Raw genomic sequence first — 16,483 nt, forward strand, 5'->3', positions numbered from 1 at the left:
TAGTATAGAGTAAGTCCTGACCAACTGGTAGCATGAAGAGAAATGGTGCCTCAGCCTGAGGGAAGCCTCTTCTTGTGTCTCTCCTGTGAGGGAATAGATTTAGAAATGAGAGGAAGCCTGGCAGCAGGGCTGTGTGGGATTTCATTGTTTCCCTTGTCTGGCTTGGTTGGTGTTATAGTCTAAATTTGACATGGCGTCCATGGACTCAGGATTTCAATACTTGTTCCCCAACTGCTGGTGCTATGCCGGGAGGCTTGTGGAGTCTCTAGAAGGCACCATCTAGATGGTGGAAGCAGGTTGTTTAGGGTGCACCTCTGATGGTTACCCACAGACCCTGGTTGCTACCCTGCCCTCAGCTCCTTGGTCTGCTGTCTGTGCCGTGAACAGCTCCTGTCACACACTCCCACTGCCTTGAATGGGTGGTCTGAAACCGTGAGACCGAAAACATCATTTTTCTTAACTTGTCTCTGTCAGGTACCAACACAGCAAGGGAACGTACCTACTCCTGAAAATTGGTGACAGGGAAATGGGGACACCGCTATGATTACGTCTGCCCACGTGGTTCACAGACCTTTCAAACCGGTTTGCAGGGAGAGTTTGGAAGGGTTCGGAAACACAGACGAGAGTACCCCTTGAATGGTGCAAGAAGAGCTCGGCGAATAATTCTGGTGGGAATTCAACAGACCCAGGTGGCAATCCGAACCCAGTCAAGGCCTGGCTCACGAGGCTTTTGTTTGTTTTTTGAGACAGGGCCTCTCTATGTAGCCCTGCATGTCCTGGAACTCACAGAGTTCTTCCTGTTTCTTCCTCCTGAGTGCTGAAACCAAAGGCATGTGCCACCAGGCTCAGTTCTCATGAGATTTTAAATGGGAGCAAGGCCTCAAAGAATTTGGACTATAATGCATTTGCATTATGGAAATGGCAAAGAATTTATGTACATATTTCCCATGTTCTGAAATTTTAAGTGAGGCTAAGATGAAATTTTAAATGAGGCTAAGATGAAATGTAATAGATAATTTGGTAGAGGAAATATCAAGGTAGCATTCAGGCTGTGGCGTGGCGAACAGTGAGAATAAGGATTTTAAAAGTTCAGATCAGAAGGATGCAAGAAGCCAGGCGTGGTGGCGCACACTTTTAATCCCAGCACTCAGGAGGCAGAGGCAGGCGGTTGGGTATGAGTTTGAGGATGGACTGGTCTACAAAGCGAGTCTAGGACAGCCAAGGCTACACAGAGAAACCCTGTCTCAACAAACAAACAAACAAACAACAGCAACAAAAAAGAAGGATGCAAGAAGTGTAAGTGTTTAAAACGGCAATAGAAAAAGCCGGGCGCTTTGTATTACGACAATAGGAAGTTTCCTCAGGCCACTGCAGGAATTAGTGAGACCTCAGTCACACGGGTTTCAGGGCATAAAACTGCAAACTCATCTGAAAGACTTCTTTAAAGAGAGCATGCCAATGGGGATGTCTAGGGGCAGCCTTTCCTGAGTTCAGCTGCCTGGGTGCTCAGAGGCCTCCGTAGCCATAACCCAAGCAAGGCCAGCTGCCACTGAAGCTGGCAGCAGAACCTGGAGCTATTTAGTCACACAGTGCTAGTTTTGCAGGTATGGAGGACGCAAGAGTTACGGGGGTCACCGAGGTTTCCTGCAAGAGTGCAGAGAAAGGTCAGTGAGTCCAGATGTGTGGTCATGCTGGATTCCTTGTTGAGAACATCTGAAAGGCTATGCGTGAAGGGATGAGAGGTAAAGCTCAAGCTACAATGGGACCCTATGATGCTCTGGATGCCGCGAACACAGGATGTCTAAGGAGCATGGCCCACAGAGACCACGCGCACTGCAGATGTTATAAGGGCTTATGGCCAGGGCTGCCAAAGTCTCTTGGAAGTCACATCAGAGTGTCCCAAGTGCTGGGCGTGGAGCTTCAGGAGTTGACGCCCTGTGGGATTTGGTTTTGTTTTTAGTTTCAACTCTTCCCCTCTTTATCCCCAATTCCTCCTTTAGGGATGAGACTGTTTACCCTCCCCTCCCACCACCCCCCCACCCCCCACCCCCCCCAGTTACAGACTAACCTGGCTAGACGGTTGCCTCGAGTCTCAGAGAAGTCGTGAACTTTGGTCTTCTAAAAGCTGTTGGGATTGTTCAGGCTTTTGAAGCTGCAGTGCAGTTGGGCAGTGGTGGCGCACGCCCTTAGTTCCCAGCACTCAGGTGGCAGAGGCAGCTGGATCTCTGAGCTCAAGGCCAGCCTTGTGTACAGAGCAAGCACCAGGACAGCCAGGGCTACACAGAGACCCTATTTTTTTTTTTAAAGCTTTTGAAGTTGGGTTAAAATATATTGTGAGATGCCCATTAGCCTATGGAGTCTAGGGGTGCGATGTGATGGTTTGGATGTAGAATGTCCCTCACAGGCTCCCGTTTTGAATTCTTGTTCTGCAGCTGGTGGTGCTACAGTGAGAGGCAGCAGAGCCATTAGGAGATAGAATCTAGGCAGAGTAGGTCGCCAGGAGTGGACCTGTGAATGTTATATCCGGATCTTGGTTCCCGTTTTGCTCTCTGCTTCCCTGTGTCCTACTGTGACAAGGACAACCCTTTGGCACATACTCCTACTGTGACCTGAACAGCCCTTTGGCACATACTCCCTGCCACATGAACTGAGTTTTTCCCTCCTGTAGGAGAATGAGACCCTGTGACACCCAGAGCCACAATAAATCCCACCTCCCTTAAGTTGCTTCTGTTATGTGTCTGTCGCAGCCATCCCAGAGAGGTGATCCAGGTGGGGTGGCTGAGCCGCTGAGAGTCAAAACTGAAAGGCAGCTGTGGTTTGCATAAGTGTCCTTCCCCCCCCCCCTTCCCCCGACACCGCTCTGTGCCAGATCTCCAAGGTGCTCACACCCCCTATATTCCGTCCTAAAACACGCTCCAGAGCCACATCAGTTCACTTTGGAGTTGTGGCTATCAAAATGTGGCATATATTCATCCTCAGATACTTCCCCCTTTTCCCTGCCCGGTAGGCACTAATGAAGCCACCCTCCTTACTTCTGGACAATGCCAAGCGCTTAGCCTGGCCCCTGACCCAGGAAGGGCTTCAAGAAACAGGCACACAGAGAACCGGAGAGTAGGTAGGTGGCTCAGGTTTAGTTCTTCCAAGCTTTGCTAGGTGGGGCAGCTCTCAGTTTCTGGCAGGTGCCACTAGAGGGCAGCAGCAATTAAGGCAGTAATACTAGAGCTCAGCCACGTCCAGCATTACTGGGTTGAATAAGGATGTGGGAGAAAAGTATTTAGAATGTGTGTCCCCCCTGCCCGCCCCCCCCCCCCGTGTGTGTGTGTGTGTGTGTGTGTGTGTGTGTGTGAGAGAGAGAGAGAGAGAGAGAGAGAGAGAGAGAGAGAGAGAGAGAGAGAGAGAGAGAGAGAGAGAGAGAGAGAGACTAGGTGCCCTGAGGCAAAGCCAAGGGCTGCTACCAATGACTCCATCCTTGCAGATGCACTTATAAAATAACTTTATTGGTCAGGCTAGCCACCCACTCATGCTTGCCCCATGCTGAGGACCCTTTATAGAACATGATGGTGTTCGCATGCAGGTGCTTCCCAGGAGCCCTGGGCAGGGCAGCCCTGCCCCACAAGCGGCACTTCCTGGCTTCAAACAAGCTGGTTTGGCTTTTGTGGATTTCAGATTCTGGGGCCCAGGACATAGCACCCTTCTCCGCCCTTTTCAGAGACACTTGCTCCCAAGTGCACACAGAGTCAAGGGGTCTAAGGCATCTGGGCAGGGACCCGACTCAGGCTAACATCCCTCAACTGGTCTTTGCTGCTGGCTGCCCAGATGGCTCTATCTCTGTAGGGGGGGGGTCTAGGAGAGCCTGTGGGTTGTGCCAGGCAACATTACCTTTAGAAAGTAGAAGACAAGATCGCTCTTGGACAAGCTACAAATCACAGGCACCTCCGGGCAGGAGGTGTGGCTCCATCATGTGAAAGCAGAGGAAACCACGCCTGGTATAGATGAGACTTGGTTGCCTGGCATGGGTTTCCTGCACCCTACTGAGCATCTCCAGCTGAGCTAGTACCTTAAGCTCTGGCCTGAGGGACAAACCAGTTACTGAGATCAACCCCCTAGTCTGGGTTAGTGGATTGGTGCAGGCTTGGTGGAGTCTGCCTCTGTTATCTGTGTACCAAACCTTCCTACTTGGATCAAGGGACGGGCAGAGGATCTTCGCTCAAGTTTTGAAAACCACGTTGCTGTCGCTCTTTGAGACGCAAAACCCAAGAAGGAGTGTAGATCATGTTGGGTCAGATGAAACTGGAGGGGGGGGGGCTGCCCCTTCAGCTCCGCTAGTCTGAGGTGTCACCACGTTATGGATACTGGTGATAACTACTCAAAGCTGCCTCCTCTGAAATCTGAGCCTTTGTTATAAAGCTGTTTAGTCCCCTGTGGGTCAAGCCATGACTATTGTTATGTCGATTGCCTTCAATTTGGCTGCTTTCAACAGGCAAGGTTAGGGAGGCATAGTGGTGATTTTAGATGTTGTTTTTAACCTCCGACAAGAGTGTAGCCTCTCTTCACAGGTCACTGCCCACTAGCCTTAGGTGTGTGTGTGTGTGTGTGTGTGTGTGTGTGTGTGTGTGTGTGTGTGTGTTTCCTGACTGCCTAAGGCATAGAAGAAGCCGAGTGGAGCCTGGGAGGTATGTCTTGAGGAGCAGTGAATAGGAGCCCAGAGCAACCGCGGAAGCAGCTGGCCATGCTTTGAGCAGAGCCGAGTCAGACTGACTGAAAATGGCTATATGCTACTGACCACGTGAGATAATGCTCTCCCAGACTAGGTCAAGGGGAAGGCTGAGGGGTTGAAGATTTGGGGGAGGCGAAGGCTGGACTCTGTGGCTACCCCTTCGGCCACCACTTTTGTTCTCTGAAGAAGCTGGGGGTGGGGCCCTGATCCCACTTAACTTTGCCTATTGGAAGGAGACTGACTGAATAAGATCCTGCGGACTTCGTTCACGTGCTTGTCCTCGGCCATCCAGCAAAAGCCAAACCAGACCTTCAAGATGAATGCAGCGGGGTGGTGACGGGACATGTGCCCAGAGCCCGGAGCCCGGAGCCCGGAGCCCAGGCCAGGCTCCTCAGATCTCGATGAGGCTGGCGAGGCGCAGGCAGAGTGGAGCGTCCACCGGCACAGCGCTGCGCTTGATCTCGTTCCCATCCAGGCGGAGCACCTGCAGCTTGGAGAAGTTCATGACGTCCACCACCGTGCAGAAGCTGCTGATGGAGAACTCTGGCGGGACAAGAAGGGGGAAGGGGGGGGGGGGAGAAGCCCAGCTTAGGAAGGGGTCGAGTGTGGGGAAGAAGAGTTGAGAGGGAGCGAAGGGTATCCTGGAATTGGAGTCAGACCGATAGGCACTGTTGGGGCGGTGCTGGGAGCAGAGCCGGTCCTGTCTCAGCCGCCTACTCCCCTACCCACACCTGTCCTTGGGTGTCCTTCCCACCAGGCCTTTTTTTTTTTTTTCCTTTCTGTCCGTAGGCAGCAGGGGGAAGCAGAGGGTAACTGGAAACCACAGCAGCTCTGAAGGCTTGGAAATACGGCTTTGCTTATGACATACTTAGAAGAAGGACGTTTCAGAAACGGAGGGACACCATTCACGATAATATTCTGTGATTTTGCAGGTACAGAAAGTAGTAGGAAGTGAAAGAGAGAAATCCTTGCCTTAGAGTCTGTGTGTCAGAGCCTCCAGGGAGTGGAAAGAGAAGGCAGGTTGGAAACTCAGCACTGCCACAGTGCTCCAAAGTCAAATAAAACAGCCAAATGTGGTGGCACAAGCCTTTTAGCCCAGCACTAAGCAGGCAGAGGCAAGCAGATCTCTGCGAGTTCGAGGCCAACCTGAACTACAAAGTGGGTTCCAGGGCAGCAAGGGCAACACAGAGAGACCCTGTCTCAAAAATCATACTAAATCAAATGAATGATCCCCTTGTCCCCAGCATATGATTACTCAGGCCTCTTTTACTTTGGGGGATAGGAGCTCACATAGTCCAAACCAGCCTCAAATTTACTATGTAGCTAAGCAAAGCCTTGAACCCCAGATGCTCCTGCCTTGGCCTCCTGAGTAGTTATTGCAGCCTGTACCACCACTTCTTGTTGTCTGCCTCTTGTATTTATTGTTTTTTCCTTTTCAATTTTCAATGTGTGTGTGGCGTGCATGTGTGTGTGTGTGTGTTGTGTTTGGATATACAGGCAACACCTGAACATGTGTCCACGTCTGTTTATGGAGGCCGGAGGCTTACGTTAGGACCTTCATCAATCGCTCACCTTATCAATGAGGTAAGGTCATTCAGTCAGACCCAGAGCTTACTGTTCTCTCTACTCTGGGTAGCTAGCCATCTTGCGCTGTCACCAGCAGCAGCAGCAGCTTCTGCAACACAGCCCCCCCCAACCCCCAACTTCCATCTGAGCTTTGTTCTGCAGGCCCTGGATGTCCTTGGGTGTCCCTTCCCACAAGACCTTGTAGTTCTGGGGATCTGAATTCTAGACCTGGGGTGGGGTGGGATGTGGGGGAGGGGGAGCAGACAGAGCCACCCCCCTAGGTCGTTGCCTCCTTTTACTCTCAGCGGTCTCTGAGGACTCTTTGGTAGAGAAATCCCCCTAAGCTATGAAACAGATACAGCTCTGCTTTGTCTCGACATAAAGCCTCCCACAGCTGTCTCTGTTGTCTCCTTGGGTGAGTCAGCCCTTACCTGAGTCCACACTCTACTGTCAGTAACTTGAAAGGAAAGAAAGAAAACCAAGAGACAGCCAAGCCCTTCGATGGAAGCTCTGAAGCCGGTCAGGGCCGGCTTCCACTTGGCTGGACATTTTCCGTGAACTGGTTTGGAATGAGGTGCCATGGCGTGTGGAGCCGGCACCATGTGCAGATACAATGCTGGCAGCTGCCACCCGGGTGTAGAGCAGGGCAGGCTTTGTCCCACCTGAGGCTCCTCTAGTCTTGCAAAGTGGTAGGCGCTAACCCACTTTTTAGAGTTCCTCCTGGGGGAGGTAGTGGGTGTAAAAAAAATGAAGGTTCCCAAGGAAGATGGCGCAGAAGGCTGAGCGGGAACCTGGTTTTGAACCAACACTATCTGCCATTTGTTCTTAGTCTCTGTTAACAACTAACGAAGCTGGGCTGGTGTGTTGTAGCAAAGACACTTTGCACTGCACACAGGTTCAGAATTCAGGCCTGGAAAAGAATTAGTTCTCCAGAAGAGTTGGGGCCGGAAAATACCCTTTGAGGAGGGCAGAAGATATGGCATGCTTTCTGGCGTTTTCCGTCTGGTCCTTGGGAATAGATTTAGTGGGTATTGTCTAGATGGGGGTTGGGTGTGTTATCTGTGTACAAGGGCCAGGGGAGATGTGAGGTGAGGCGGATGAACTTCAGTGTCACTTCCAATTGTATTTGGGACTGAGACAGAGGCCCCAACATGGAGCCTGCTGACTGTGCTGAATGGATGTGGGGCATACCTGTGAGCAACTAGACACGGCATTTAGATCAGATATTCATGGGGGGCTCTAAGAGCACCCCACCCCACCTTCCTCAAGTCCACGGTAGGTCTGAGCCTCTGTGAGGGGGCTCTGGCAGACATATTTTCCAGCCCAGATTAAATACTGACAAGTCTTTCCAAATTCCAATCCCACCCCGCCCACAGCTTCCGTATAACATTCCATGGCTCTGTCTGCTGGCTCGCTCTCAGCCAGGTTGGAAAAACTGAGGGGGACATTGGAGGGAGCTGGGGAGGTGGGAAGGGGTGGGGGGGGGGTGCTGCAGGGAGTGCTATCTAGTTGCCTGCAGGCCTGTTGGCTCCCTCTTATCACACCTTCACCCCAACATGGTCCCTGGCTGCCAGGGCAGGAAAACCTCCTTCCTGTTTAATCCCAGTGTGTCAGGCAAGCTAGAGACCTCAGAGACAGATTGCCCCTGGTTCTCAGACGAGACATCCAGCTTTAGATCCTTTGACAAAAGACAGGAGTTAGGGATGCTACCTTCCTTAGGCTGGGTGGTCTACTCCCCCTCACCCCCCCTTCCTGGCAATTCAGAAAACAAGCACCCAGAATGTGCCTGTCAACTCTAAAACGGCAGCGAGGGGGGACCGATTGTGAAACAGTGTGCCTGGCCCTCTGGATCACATGCGTTGTGAGCACTATTCACTAATTCAAGAATGAATTAGTCGTGGGGTTATTCTGCTTATTAAGGAGAAGCTGGGGAAGACCAAATGATAACCAGGAAAGGGGGGGAAGGAACCCCAAACCTGGCAATAGGGATTTGGGGTTGATGCTGACATTTTTTTTCACTGGGGGTTTGGACAGAGAAGCTTTCTCACAGAGCCTCAGGTCAACTCATTGAATAATTTACTTTCTGATGGGAGAAGGATCACCTTGTATTTGACTGGGTATTTTTGTATAAAGACATAAGGGTGACAAGATGACAAGACGCTGTGACAAAGCCTGTCCTTGCTACCTATCTCTGATTGGAGAGTGAGGCGTTAGCTCATGCGTTCTTTCCCAGAGCTCCTTCCTGCCACATGTTCAGAGTTACACTTGGAAGAGGTACAGCACAGAGTGTGACATTTCTTTATATGACAGCTCTTCTGGATTCGGAGGACGTGTTAGGTGACTGCAGGGTAGGACATAAAGCTGAGAAAATGCCAAGCTCTGATGGTGTGTGATATCACCTGGGATGTGCGTCTCTATCGGTGCCTTGCAGTTCAAATGAAAGGACCAGACAGACACCTTTTGACTTCAGAGCCCCACTGGGACCTCCCCTGTTCCCTCTGAGAGAGGCAGTCCGGCTGTTAGCATCTTGCTAAATGACTGATCTGTCCCTTGAGATGAGAGAGGGAGGGGCAGAGGACAGGACTGGGTCTCTCCTGTGCTTAGATGGCACATTCCTTCTCAGCAGGCCCAAGAAGCTTCAAAGCCCACTGCATCTTTCCCAGGACTCCCTTCCCTAGTGCAGAGCACTGGCTACAGGGAGAGAGCTGGCTCAGTACACCAGAAGCCACTGGGGGTAAATGCAAACATGTTCTGAACAGGAGATCCTAATACAAAGAGGCTGAAAAGGCCACGAGCCAATGAGACATTCATCTTTTAGCTCTCAGCCTCAGAGAGGTAGTCCTGCCTGTGTGGTGAAATTCTTATAAAGCACGCAGTCGGACATTCCCTCCCCTAGGCTTCTGGGTGTACAGGCTCATGCTGCCCCAGGGAGGACCTTTGCCTTGCCACCAGGGGCTCCTTGGACTCCAGAGAGAACTGGCAAGAAGTCCCGCGTTCAGTTCTGGGAGGCTGCCCATTTTTGTGCATCGGCTAGTAAGTGAAAGAAAGAAAAAAAAAACCACAAACACTAAAACCAGGAGGCTAGCTTGTGCAAGCAGGAGTCACGGTGGGTGGGGTGGAGAAGGTGGTGGTAACAGAGAGGTTGCATCCTCTGTGATCGTAAGAATGCTCAGAGACTTGACTTATTAGCAGCCCAACCTCCCGCTAAGGCGGGCCCCAGAAGATAACATAAAGTCTCCTTCTCCATCAGTATCTCTCTAGAGCAGCCCCCCTGATGCTGTGACCCTTTAATACAGTTCCTCATGTTGTGGTGACCCCCCCAACCATAAAATTATTTTCATTGCTACTCATAATGGTAATTTTGCTACTGTTAGGAATTGAAATGTAAATATCCAATATGAAACTCTGTAAAGGGGTCCTTGGACCCCCCCAACAGGGGTCAACACCCACATCTTGAGAACCATTGCTCTACAACGTCTCTAAACTAATTTCTCAGTGTTCCTAAAACATTGCGTCCCTGGCTGTCCCCAACAGGTGACTTGCTAAGTGGCTGGTTCTTCCTTGCAAGTCCCTGTGCCGGTTGTTTTCATCCTGCTTTCATGGACCAGCTCGTGTGCTCACCTTCAAAGCCTTAGACTGCAACTTGTTTCTCCTAGGAAGTGGTCATTGGAGTCAACCAACTTTGCAGTGGGCTGTCTTACCTCCGCTGGGGGAACCACTGCACACTTGCTGCACTGCTGGGCGTTGGTGGTCAGTGTTTCGCTTTGACCACTTGGCTCCCTGTGTCTATTTCTTTTGCATTCTCATCAGCATTCAAGGAGTCCTCTCCCAACCCCTCCCCCCGGATCTTACCATTGATCCTGTTGCCTTGGAGATAGAGGTTCTCCAGGTTGGTGTTGACAGGAGGGATCTTCTGCAGCTGGTTGTAGGACAAGTCGAGCTCCAGAAGGCTGCTGGAGTTGAAGGTGTTGGTAGCAAGGCCACTGTTGGTGAGGCTGTTGTGAGACAGCCTCACGTACAGCAGCTTGGGCGACCCCCGGAAGTAGCTGTCAGGGACGGTGTAGACGTTGTTGTGTTCTAGGTACAGCTGTTCCAGGGCGGAGGGCAGACCGTCGGGCACCCTCCGGAGGTGGTTATAACTCAGGTCTAGTAGGATCAGGGACCGGAGTCCCCTCATGGAACTTCCCACTTCCTGGATCTCGTTGTGGTGGAGGTATAGTGCCGTGAGGTTATCCAGGCCCTCCAGAGCATTGTTGGGGACCCGCGAGATCTGGTTGTGGTCCAGGTGGAGCTCTCTCAGAGATCGAGGCAGCGGGCCGGGCATCCGGGTCAGGTTGTTGTGGTCCAGGTACAGCCTTTCCAGGTTCCTCAGCTTGGAGAAGACCTTCCTGCCTACCTTGTCACTGGTAATCTGGTTGCCGTGCAGAGCAATCCAGAGCAGCCCGGTGGCGTTGTCAAAGACACCTTCCTGGATGGCAGAGATCTGGTTGTTCTGGAAGTAGACATACTTCATGCGGGAGGGCACAAAAGGCAGGTACTTGAGGTTGCGGTTGTCACAGTACATGGCTGTGGGGAAGTTGGGGGGGCAGTCGCATTCTTGGGGGCAGTCACGGGGCTCTGGTGGAGGCGGTGCACCATAGGCGTAGGCTGGGCCTTCCTCCACTCCGTAGGGGTAAGGCTCGGAGGGCTCATAGGGGTAAGGCTCGTAGGGGTAAGGGTCATAGTAGGTGGACTGCTGGTTTCGGAGGTATTGGATCCACCAGTGCGAATCTTCATCATACTGGGCCTGGGAGAGCGAGCAGAACCCTGCCAGCAGCAGGATGGAGGCCCACTGCATTTTGTCTCTGTGGAAAGGGAGAGAACAGAGCAAGCGGCGTCATGAGTGAAAGCGCAGAAGGGCAGTTGGGTGGCTCCCGCTGGCCGTAGGTCTCTGAGCTATGCAGATGACACTGTGACTATGCAGGCAAGCACTGGAGGATAGAGGGTAGGCTCTGCGCTTTCCCTCTGAGGAACTCTTCCTGGTTCTGCACGCCCTGAGAGCCTGGCCTGGGTGTCTGGGGGAAGCACAGTAGATTTAGCGTCTGGGTGTGTCTGGGACAATGGAATCTGAGAGGCTGGGGCTACAGTTTTGGGAAGGGCAGGTCCCTCACATCCTCTAGCACTCTGAGGTTTTATTGTTGAAGCTGAGAAGCCCACAGCACCCGCTCTTTGTCTGTCTCCCCCTCCCCCAACTATGTACCTTCCTGTACCAGGAGTGGCGGGAAACCTTGAAGTCTGAATTCCCATATAGTTTGGACTCCCAGGGAAATCTTTTCTGAGAATTCAAGGACGGGAATCTCCTGGCTTTTCTTGTGCCCAGGAAGCTTCCAGACTTAACTTAGACTTTGAAAGGGAATAGCTGAACTACTTCTGGAAGAACTTTTGGTCTCATGGGCAGCCCTGGGGGTTTCTGGTCCTGAGTGTGTGGGAGGGTGTGGCTCCCCGGTGGCCACCACAAGGTCTGGGCTGTTCTCCAAAGTGCCATTGCCTGTGAGTCTTCTGGGAGAGAAAAATCGCACTGGTTAGCAGCTTGCGGCTGCGTGTGTACCCAGACTTCAGCCTTTCCAGACTGGGAACCCAACGCCGCTCTAGTGATCGTCTTCTGGGCTGACCATACCGTGTCTGGACCGATCTGCTCCTCTCCCCTGTGGTCGTCAAGACTGAAGGACTTAACAACCTTTCACCCCATGGGGATTACAAGAGCTATGTGAGGGGCAGCCGAAATGAATTAGGGACACTGCAAATTGGAATAGAAATGAAAGGGAGGGAACGTAGCCAGGAAGGGGATTTAGCATCCCTGCCCTTATTTTATTTTATTTTATTTTATTTTATTTTATTTTATTGAGATAGGGTCTCTCTACACAGCCTTGGCTGTCCTGGAACTCACTATATAGACCAGGTTGGCCTTGAACTCCCAGAGGTCCACTTGCCTCTGCCTCCTGAGGGCTGGAGTTAAAGCCATGTGCCATAGCTAGCATACACCTTCTCCTCTTCTAAGCTACCTCCTCGAGGTGGTGTCACCTGGCTTTCCAGGTTCATCACCCATGCTGCTGAGGAGATTGTTGCACTGAAGATTGCCGGCAAGACAAGAACAAGGCGTACTGGGGCAGGCAAGCTAGAGGTGGGGGGGACCAGGGATGTCGTATCTGACCTGGGTATTCCACTCTACCTCAGGTTCCTATGGCCAGTGCACTGTGCTGATAGTCCCTGTGAATGAGCAGGGGGACCTCCCAGAGCACAACTGTTAAGACAGAGAGTGCTCAGACCCTTTCCTGGTGCTCTCACCATTGGGTCATGCTAGGGTCAGCAACTGGAACGGACAGGAGAGGACCGTGAAAGATAACATCAGATCCTTTGAACTGATGAGAGGAACCCCCTGACTGTGACACTCCAATTACTCAACTTCTGGGAACCATCCCTGTCAGGCCCATCTGTTCCCTGAAAAGAGTTCCATTAGGTCTTTTCATCCCACCATCCCTGGATGGCTCAGAATGGGCACCCTGGCTCATCCCTGGGCAGCCAAAGCCCATGAACAAAGAGCCACAGTGTTTCTGAGGAGCAGACTCAACTGCCCTCTGCCTAGGATGCTGGCTGGTCCCTGACTCAGACCAGGAGGGAAGATGGATGGAGCGGCCCACTGCCAAAAGAGCATTTTTCCATGCACAGCCCTGGACTGCTGCAAGACCAACCAAGGTGGCTGTTTGGAGAGGGCTGGCACACTAAACCTCTGTCTCCATTTCTCCCTCTTCCAGACCAGGCACTTTGGCAGAAGAGGACTTCTCTCCCTTCCTCTTCAAGACTCAGCTTTCCATGCGGCTCCATGCCCAGCCACAGTGGCCTCTCCTCAGGGCTACGGCTGCTGGAAGGGCTGGGTAGGAGTGCCGGCCTGTCCTCATGCCACCCGATCTAGAGTGTCTAGAATGCCGCTTCAGGCTTGCACGCTCTCAAGCTGATTCTTGTTTTTGCTAGAGACCCTCTGTTCAGTGTGAGGGTCCCAGGAGCTGTTCTCTCAGACTTAGAGATCCTGACTCAAGAGCTACTACTGTACTATTTCCTTTCTCCACTCTAGGGGCATTCTCTCCTCTCAGAGCTGAGGTAAAACTGAAAACCATCTCCTAGCCGGAGTGGCCCACCATTCCGTCTGCGACACCCTGGACACTACTATCAGTTCTTGATTCTCCCCCTTTCACCCCATCAACATACATACTATGCAAAGCTTGCCCCCCTAACATTTGAGTACTGTGCCTCTCTCTAAGAGGTTTCTGGGACATTCAGAGACTACTCTCCATAGTGCCCCTGAGCCCCAGCATGGTGGGTTTCATGAGTAGCAGCAGAGAGGGTCTTGAAATTTTTTTTATGTCTGAGAAATGGAGGTCCCCGACACACACAGGGAGCTGGAGGAAATAGGTAGCATGCTGGGGCTCATGCCCCTGCCGTTGTTGCCTCTCACCCACATCATGGATCAACGTGGGAGAAGTAACTAACTCATCTTTGCCTAATTCTTCTCCCCAACCTTGCCCCGTCCCTTTATCTCTTTTTATAGGATTGCAAGGGACAAAGCTTAAAGAAACAAGACTACACTTACCTTGGGTTGAACCGTTCAGAGTGACCACGTTCTTTCGTCTGGCCTCTTTGGGTTGGAGAATGTGTGAGAAAGAAGAGAAAGAGAGAGAGGAGTGAGTGTCTACGGAGGGTGTGCGAGTCTGCGCCAGGCCACGGCCCCGCCCCCAAATTCCTAATCAAATATCTCAAGAGAGGCTGAGGAGCCTAAGCGGGCTTTTCAGTTCTGTAGGGGAGGAGCTCACACTCGGCTCTGCAAAATTCTGTCTGCCCAGGGCTGTAAAAACCACCTTCTTTCCCCTCACTTATCTTCTTCCCTGAAGTGTTGGCAGCCTGAAGGCTCTTGCTGCTGAGTGAGTTAGCGATGCCCCAGAAGTTATTTGTACCGTTTCTTGTGCCATGCCTGGATTTCTCATTAAGCCCATAAAGCAGACACAGGAGAGGGAGGGCCAGGGTTTGGAGAAAGAGCCTTTTAACTCTTTCAGCAACCCTGGTCCCCTCGGGGAGCCCGTGTTTGTCTTTCTGGCTCAAGCACTCACTGTAGCCAGATGTTAAGCTACTACATGGGAGAGAGTGCTGGTTGGAGGGCTTGCTCTGGCTCCAGTGAAGGTGACCGCTGAGACCTTTCTACCACTGAGACAGATGGCAAACCAGGGACTCTTAACTAGTACAGTTATGCCCACTTCACAGATGTGGAATACCTAAACCAGGGGAAGATGAAGGTAGAGAGATGAGCAGGCTCTAGGCAATGAGGAGGGTTTTAGACCACAGCAAATATTTTAGCCTAAATGTTTAAAGACATGTTTTATGAAGGTGACTCAGCAGGATCTGATTTACATTTTAAACAATTTTATTTTATCTTATGTGTATGAGGAGTGTTTTCCTGCATGTATGTCTGTGTACCACATACACGCAGTGTCCATAGAGGCCGAAGAGGGTGTCAGGTCCCCCAGAACTGGAGTTAGAATGGTTGTGAGCTGCAATGTGGGTGCTGGGAATTGAACCTGCGTCTTCTGGGAGAGCAGCCAGTGCTCTTCACTGCTGAGCCATCTCTCCAGCCCCCATGTTTACATATATATGTAAGATATAAATTTACATATATAAGAAAGTCATGTAATTAATATGTATTAACTATAAGAGATATAGATATAATTAATATATATTCATAGAAGGCTTGTATGTTTGGAGAAAGGGAATTTCTGTCTCTCTGGGAAGAGACACAATTGGATTAGCACAGTAGGGTATAGGGTAGACTGCTGTAGACAGCACTGAGGAAAGGCAAACATGACTGTCCAAATTGTAGTCCATCCCTTGGATGGACAGTAGCACCACTGCCCAATGTGGAAAGAGATGGAAGATTGGAGTTGAGTGGAAAAAGTTATACTTCTTGTATGCAAAGTTAGATGCCACTTAGACATTCCAGTGAAGAAGCAGACAGGCCACTGAGTCAGAAACTGAACCTGGAAAACCGGGGGACTAAGGGGGAAACCCTTCAGAGCCACAAGACCAGGGCTCATATTGAGTCTAGCTAGCTTAGATGACCCATGGGTTTAAACGCTCTTTCCTCAAATTGCTGCCTCATACCCACATCCAAGAGACACCCTTTAATTTAAAGAACTGGAAAGCGGGAAACACTCAGAGGATTTGCATTTGGAACATTAAAAGTATCTGGGCAAGCCGAGCATGGTGGCACACTCCTATAATCCCAGCACTCAGGAGGCCAAGGCAGTTGGATCTCTGTGAGTTCGAGGCCAGCCTGGTATACAAAGCGAGTCCAGGACAGCCAAGGCTACACAGAGAAACCCTGTCTTGAAAAAAAACAAAAAACAAAAAGTGTCTGGGAGGTGTCAAGCTGTGGTTGCCTTAGTGTGAGGCTGTCAGGAAGGGGTGTGTCCCCCTACTCTAAAGAGTCTGCTTTCTGTTTGTCATCTCATTTAATGACCACAGTGTCATTTTGCCATGGAAACAGGGCCCCTGATGCAGAGTGACTGGCAGGGAAAAGGTACAAAGGACCAGGTGTCACGTTCATTCTTCATGACTTCAAGGCACACGTGCCTTTCTATAACTTCAGAGCAGAAGGTACATAGGCCTTGGGGGTGACAACAATTCTGTGCTCAAGGCTGAGCTCCAACATGGGGACATTCAAGTAATTCTCCTGTGCTAGAAGCAGGGGTGTGTAGACACAAGAGGAGGCTGAGTGACAAGGGTTACTGTCCCTAAATGTATTTTATTTACATTTAGTAAAGAGATGCATCTATCCTGCGGCAGACATGGTCCTAAGTGATGGGGACATAGAAGGCTTCAGTATAATGCATGCCCACAACAAAGCATGTCTTGTCTTGTCATTAAGACAGAATAGCATTAGGGGGCTGGAAAGATGGCTCCAAAGTTAAGAGCACTGGCTGCTCCTGTAGAGGACCTGGGTTCAGTTCCCGGTACCCACAGGCAGCTCACAACTGTGACTTCAGTTCCAGGCGATCCAACACCCCCTTTTAGCCTCTGTAGACACTACACGCACGTCTCACACACAGACACATGCACATAAATTTTTATAAAGGCTGAATGGCATCAACATGAGGAGAAAAATGTGTAGACAATTCT

General features: G+C 51.1%; 1 protein-coding gene across 1 annotated transcript; it reads right to left on the bottom strand.

The window, feature by feature from the left end:
* Positions 1-3,476: 3,476 nt before the first annotated feature.
* FMOD (fibromodulin) lies at positions 3,477-14,131 on the bottom strand. Its single transcript, XM_084793497.1, has 3 exons — positions 13,908-14,131; positions 10,136-11,127; positions 3,477-5,260 (listed from the first exon to the last, which is right to left on the bottom strand). The coding sequence occupies exons 2-3, from the start codon at positions 11,118-11,120 to the stop codon at positions 5,109-5,111; spliced, it is 1,137 nt and encodes a 378-aa protein (XP_084649623.1). The 5' UTR covers positions 11,121-11,127; positions 13,908-14,131; the 3' UTR covers positions 3,477-5,108.
* Positions 14,132-16,483: the final 2,352 nt, after the last annotated feature.

Source organism: Acomys minous (assembly GCF_964271855.1).
Source record: "Acomys minous genome assembly, chromosome: 1".
NCBI lineage: Eukaryota > Metazoa > Chordata > Mammalia > Rodentia > Muridae > Acomys > Acomys minous.

Bases quoted from the DNA above. Each gene is read 5' to 3' on its own strand.
- FMOD (XM_084793497.1), bottom strand. From the start codon at position 11,120: ATGCAGTGGGCCTCCATCCTGCTGCTGGCAGGGTTCTGCTCGCTCTCC. The intron at 5,261-10,135 runs GTAAGATCCGGG...TTGTCCCGCCAG, and splicing joins CCAAGGCAACAGGATCAATG to AGTTCTCCATCAGCAGCTTC.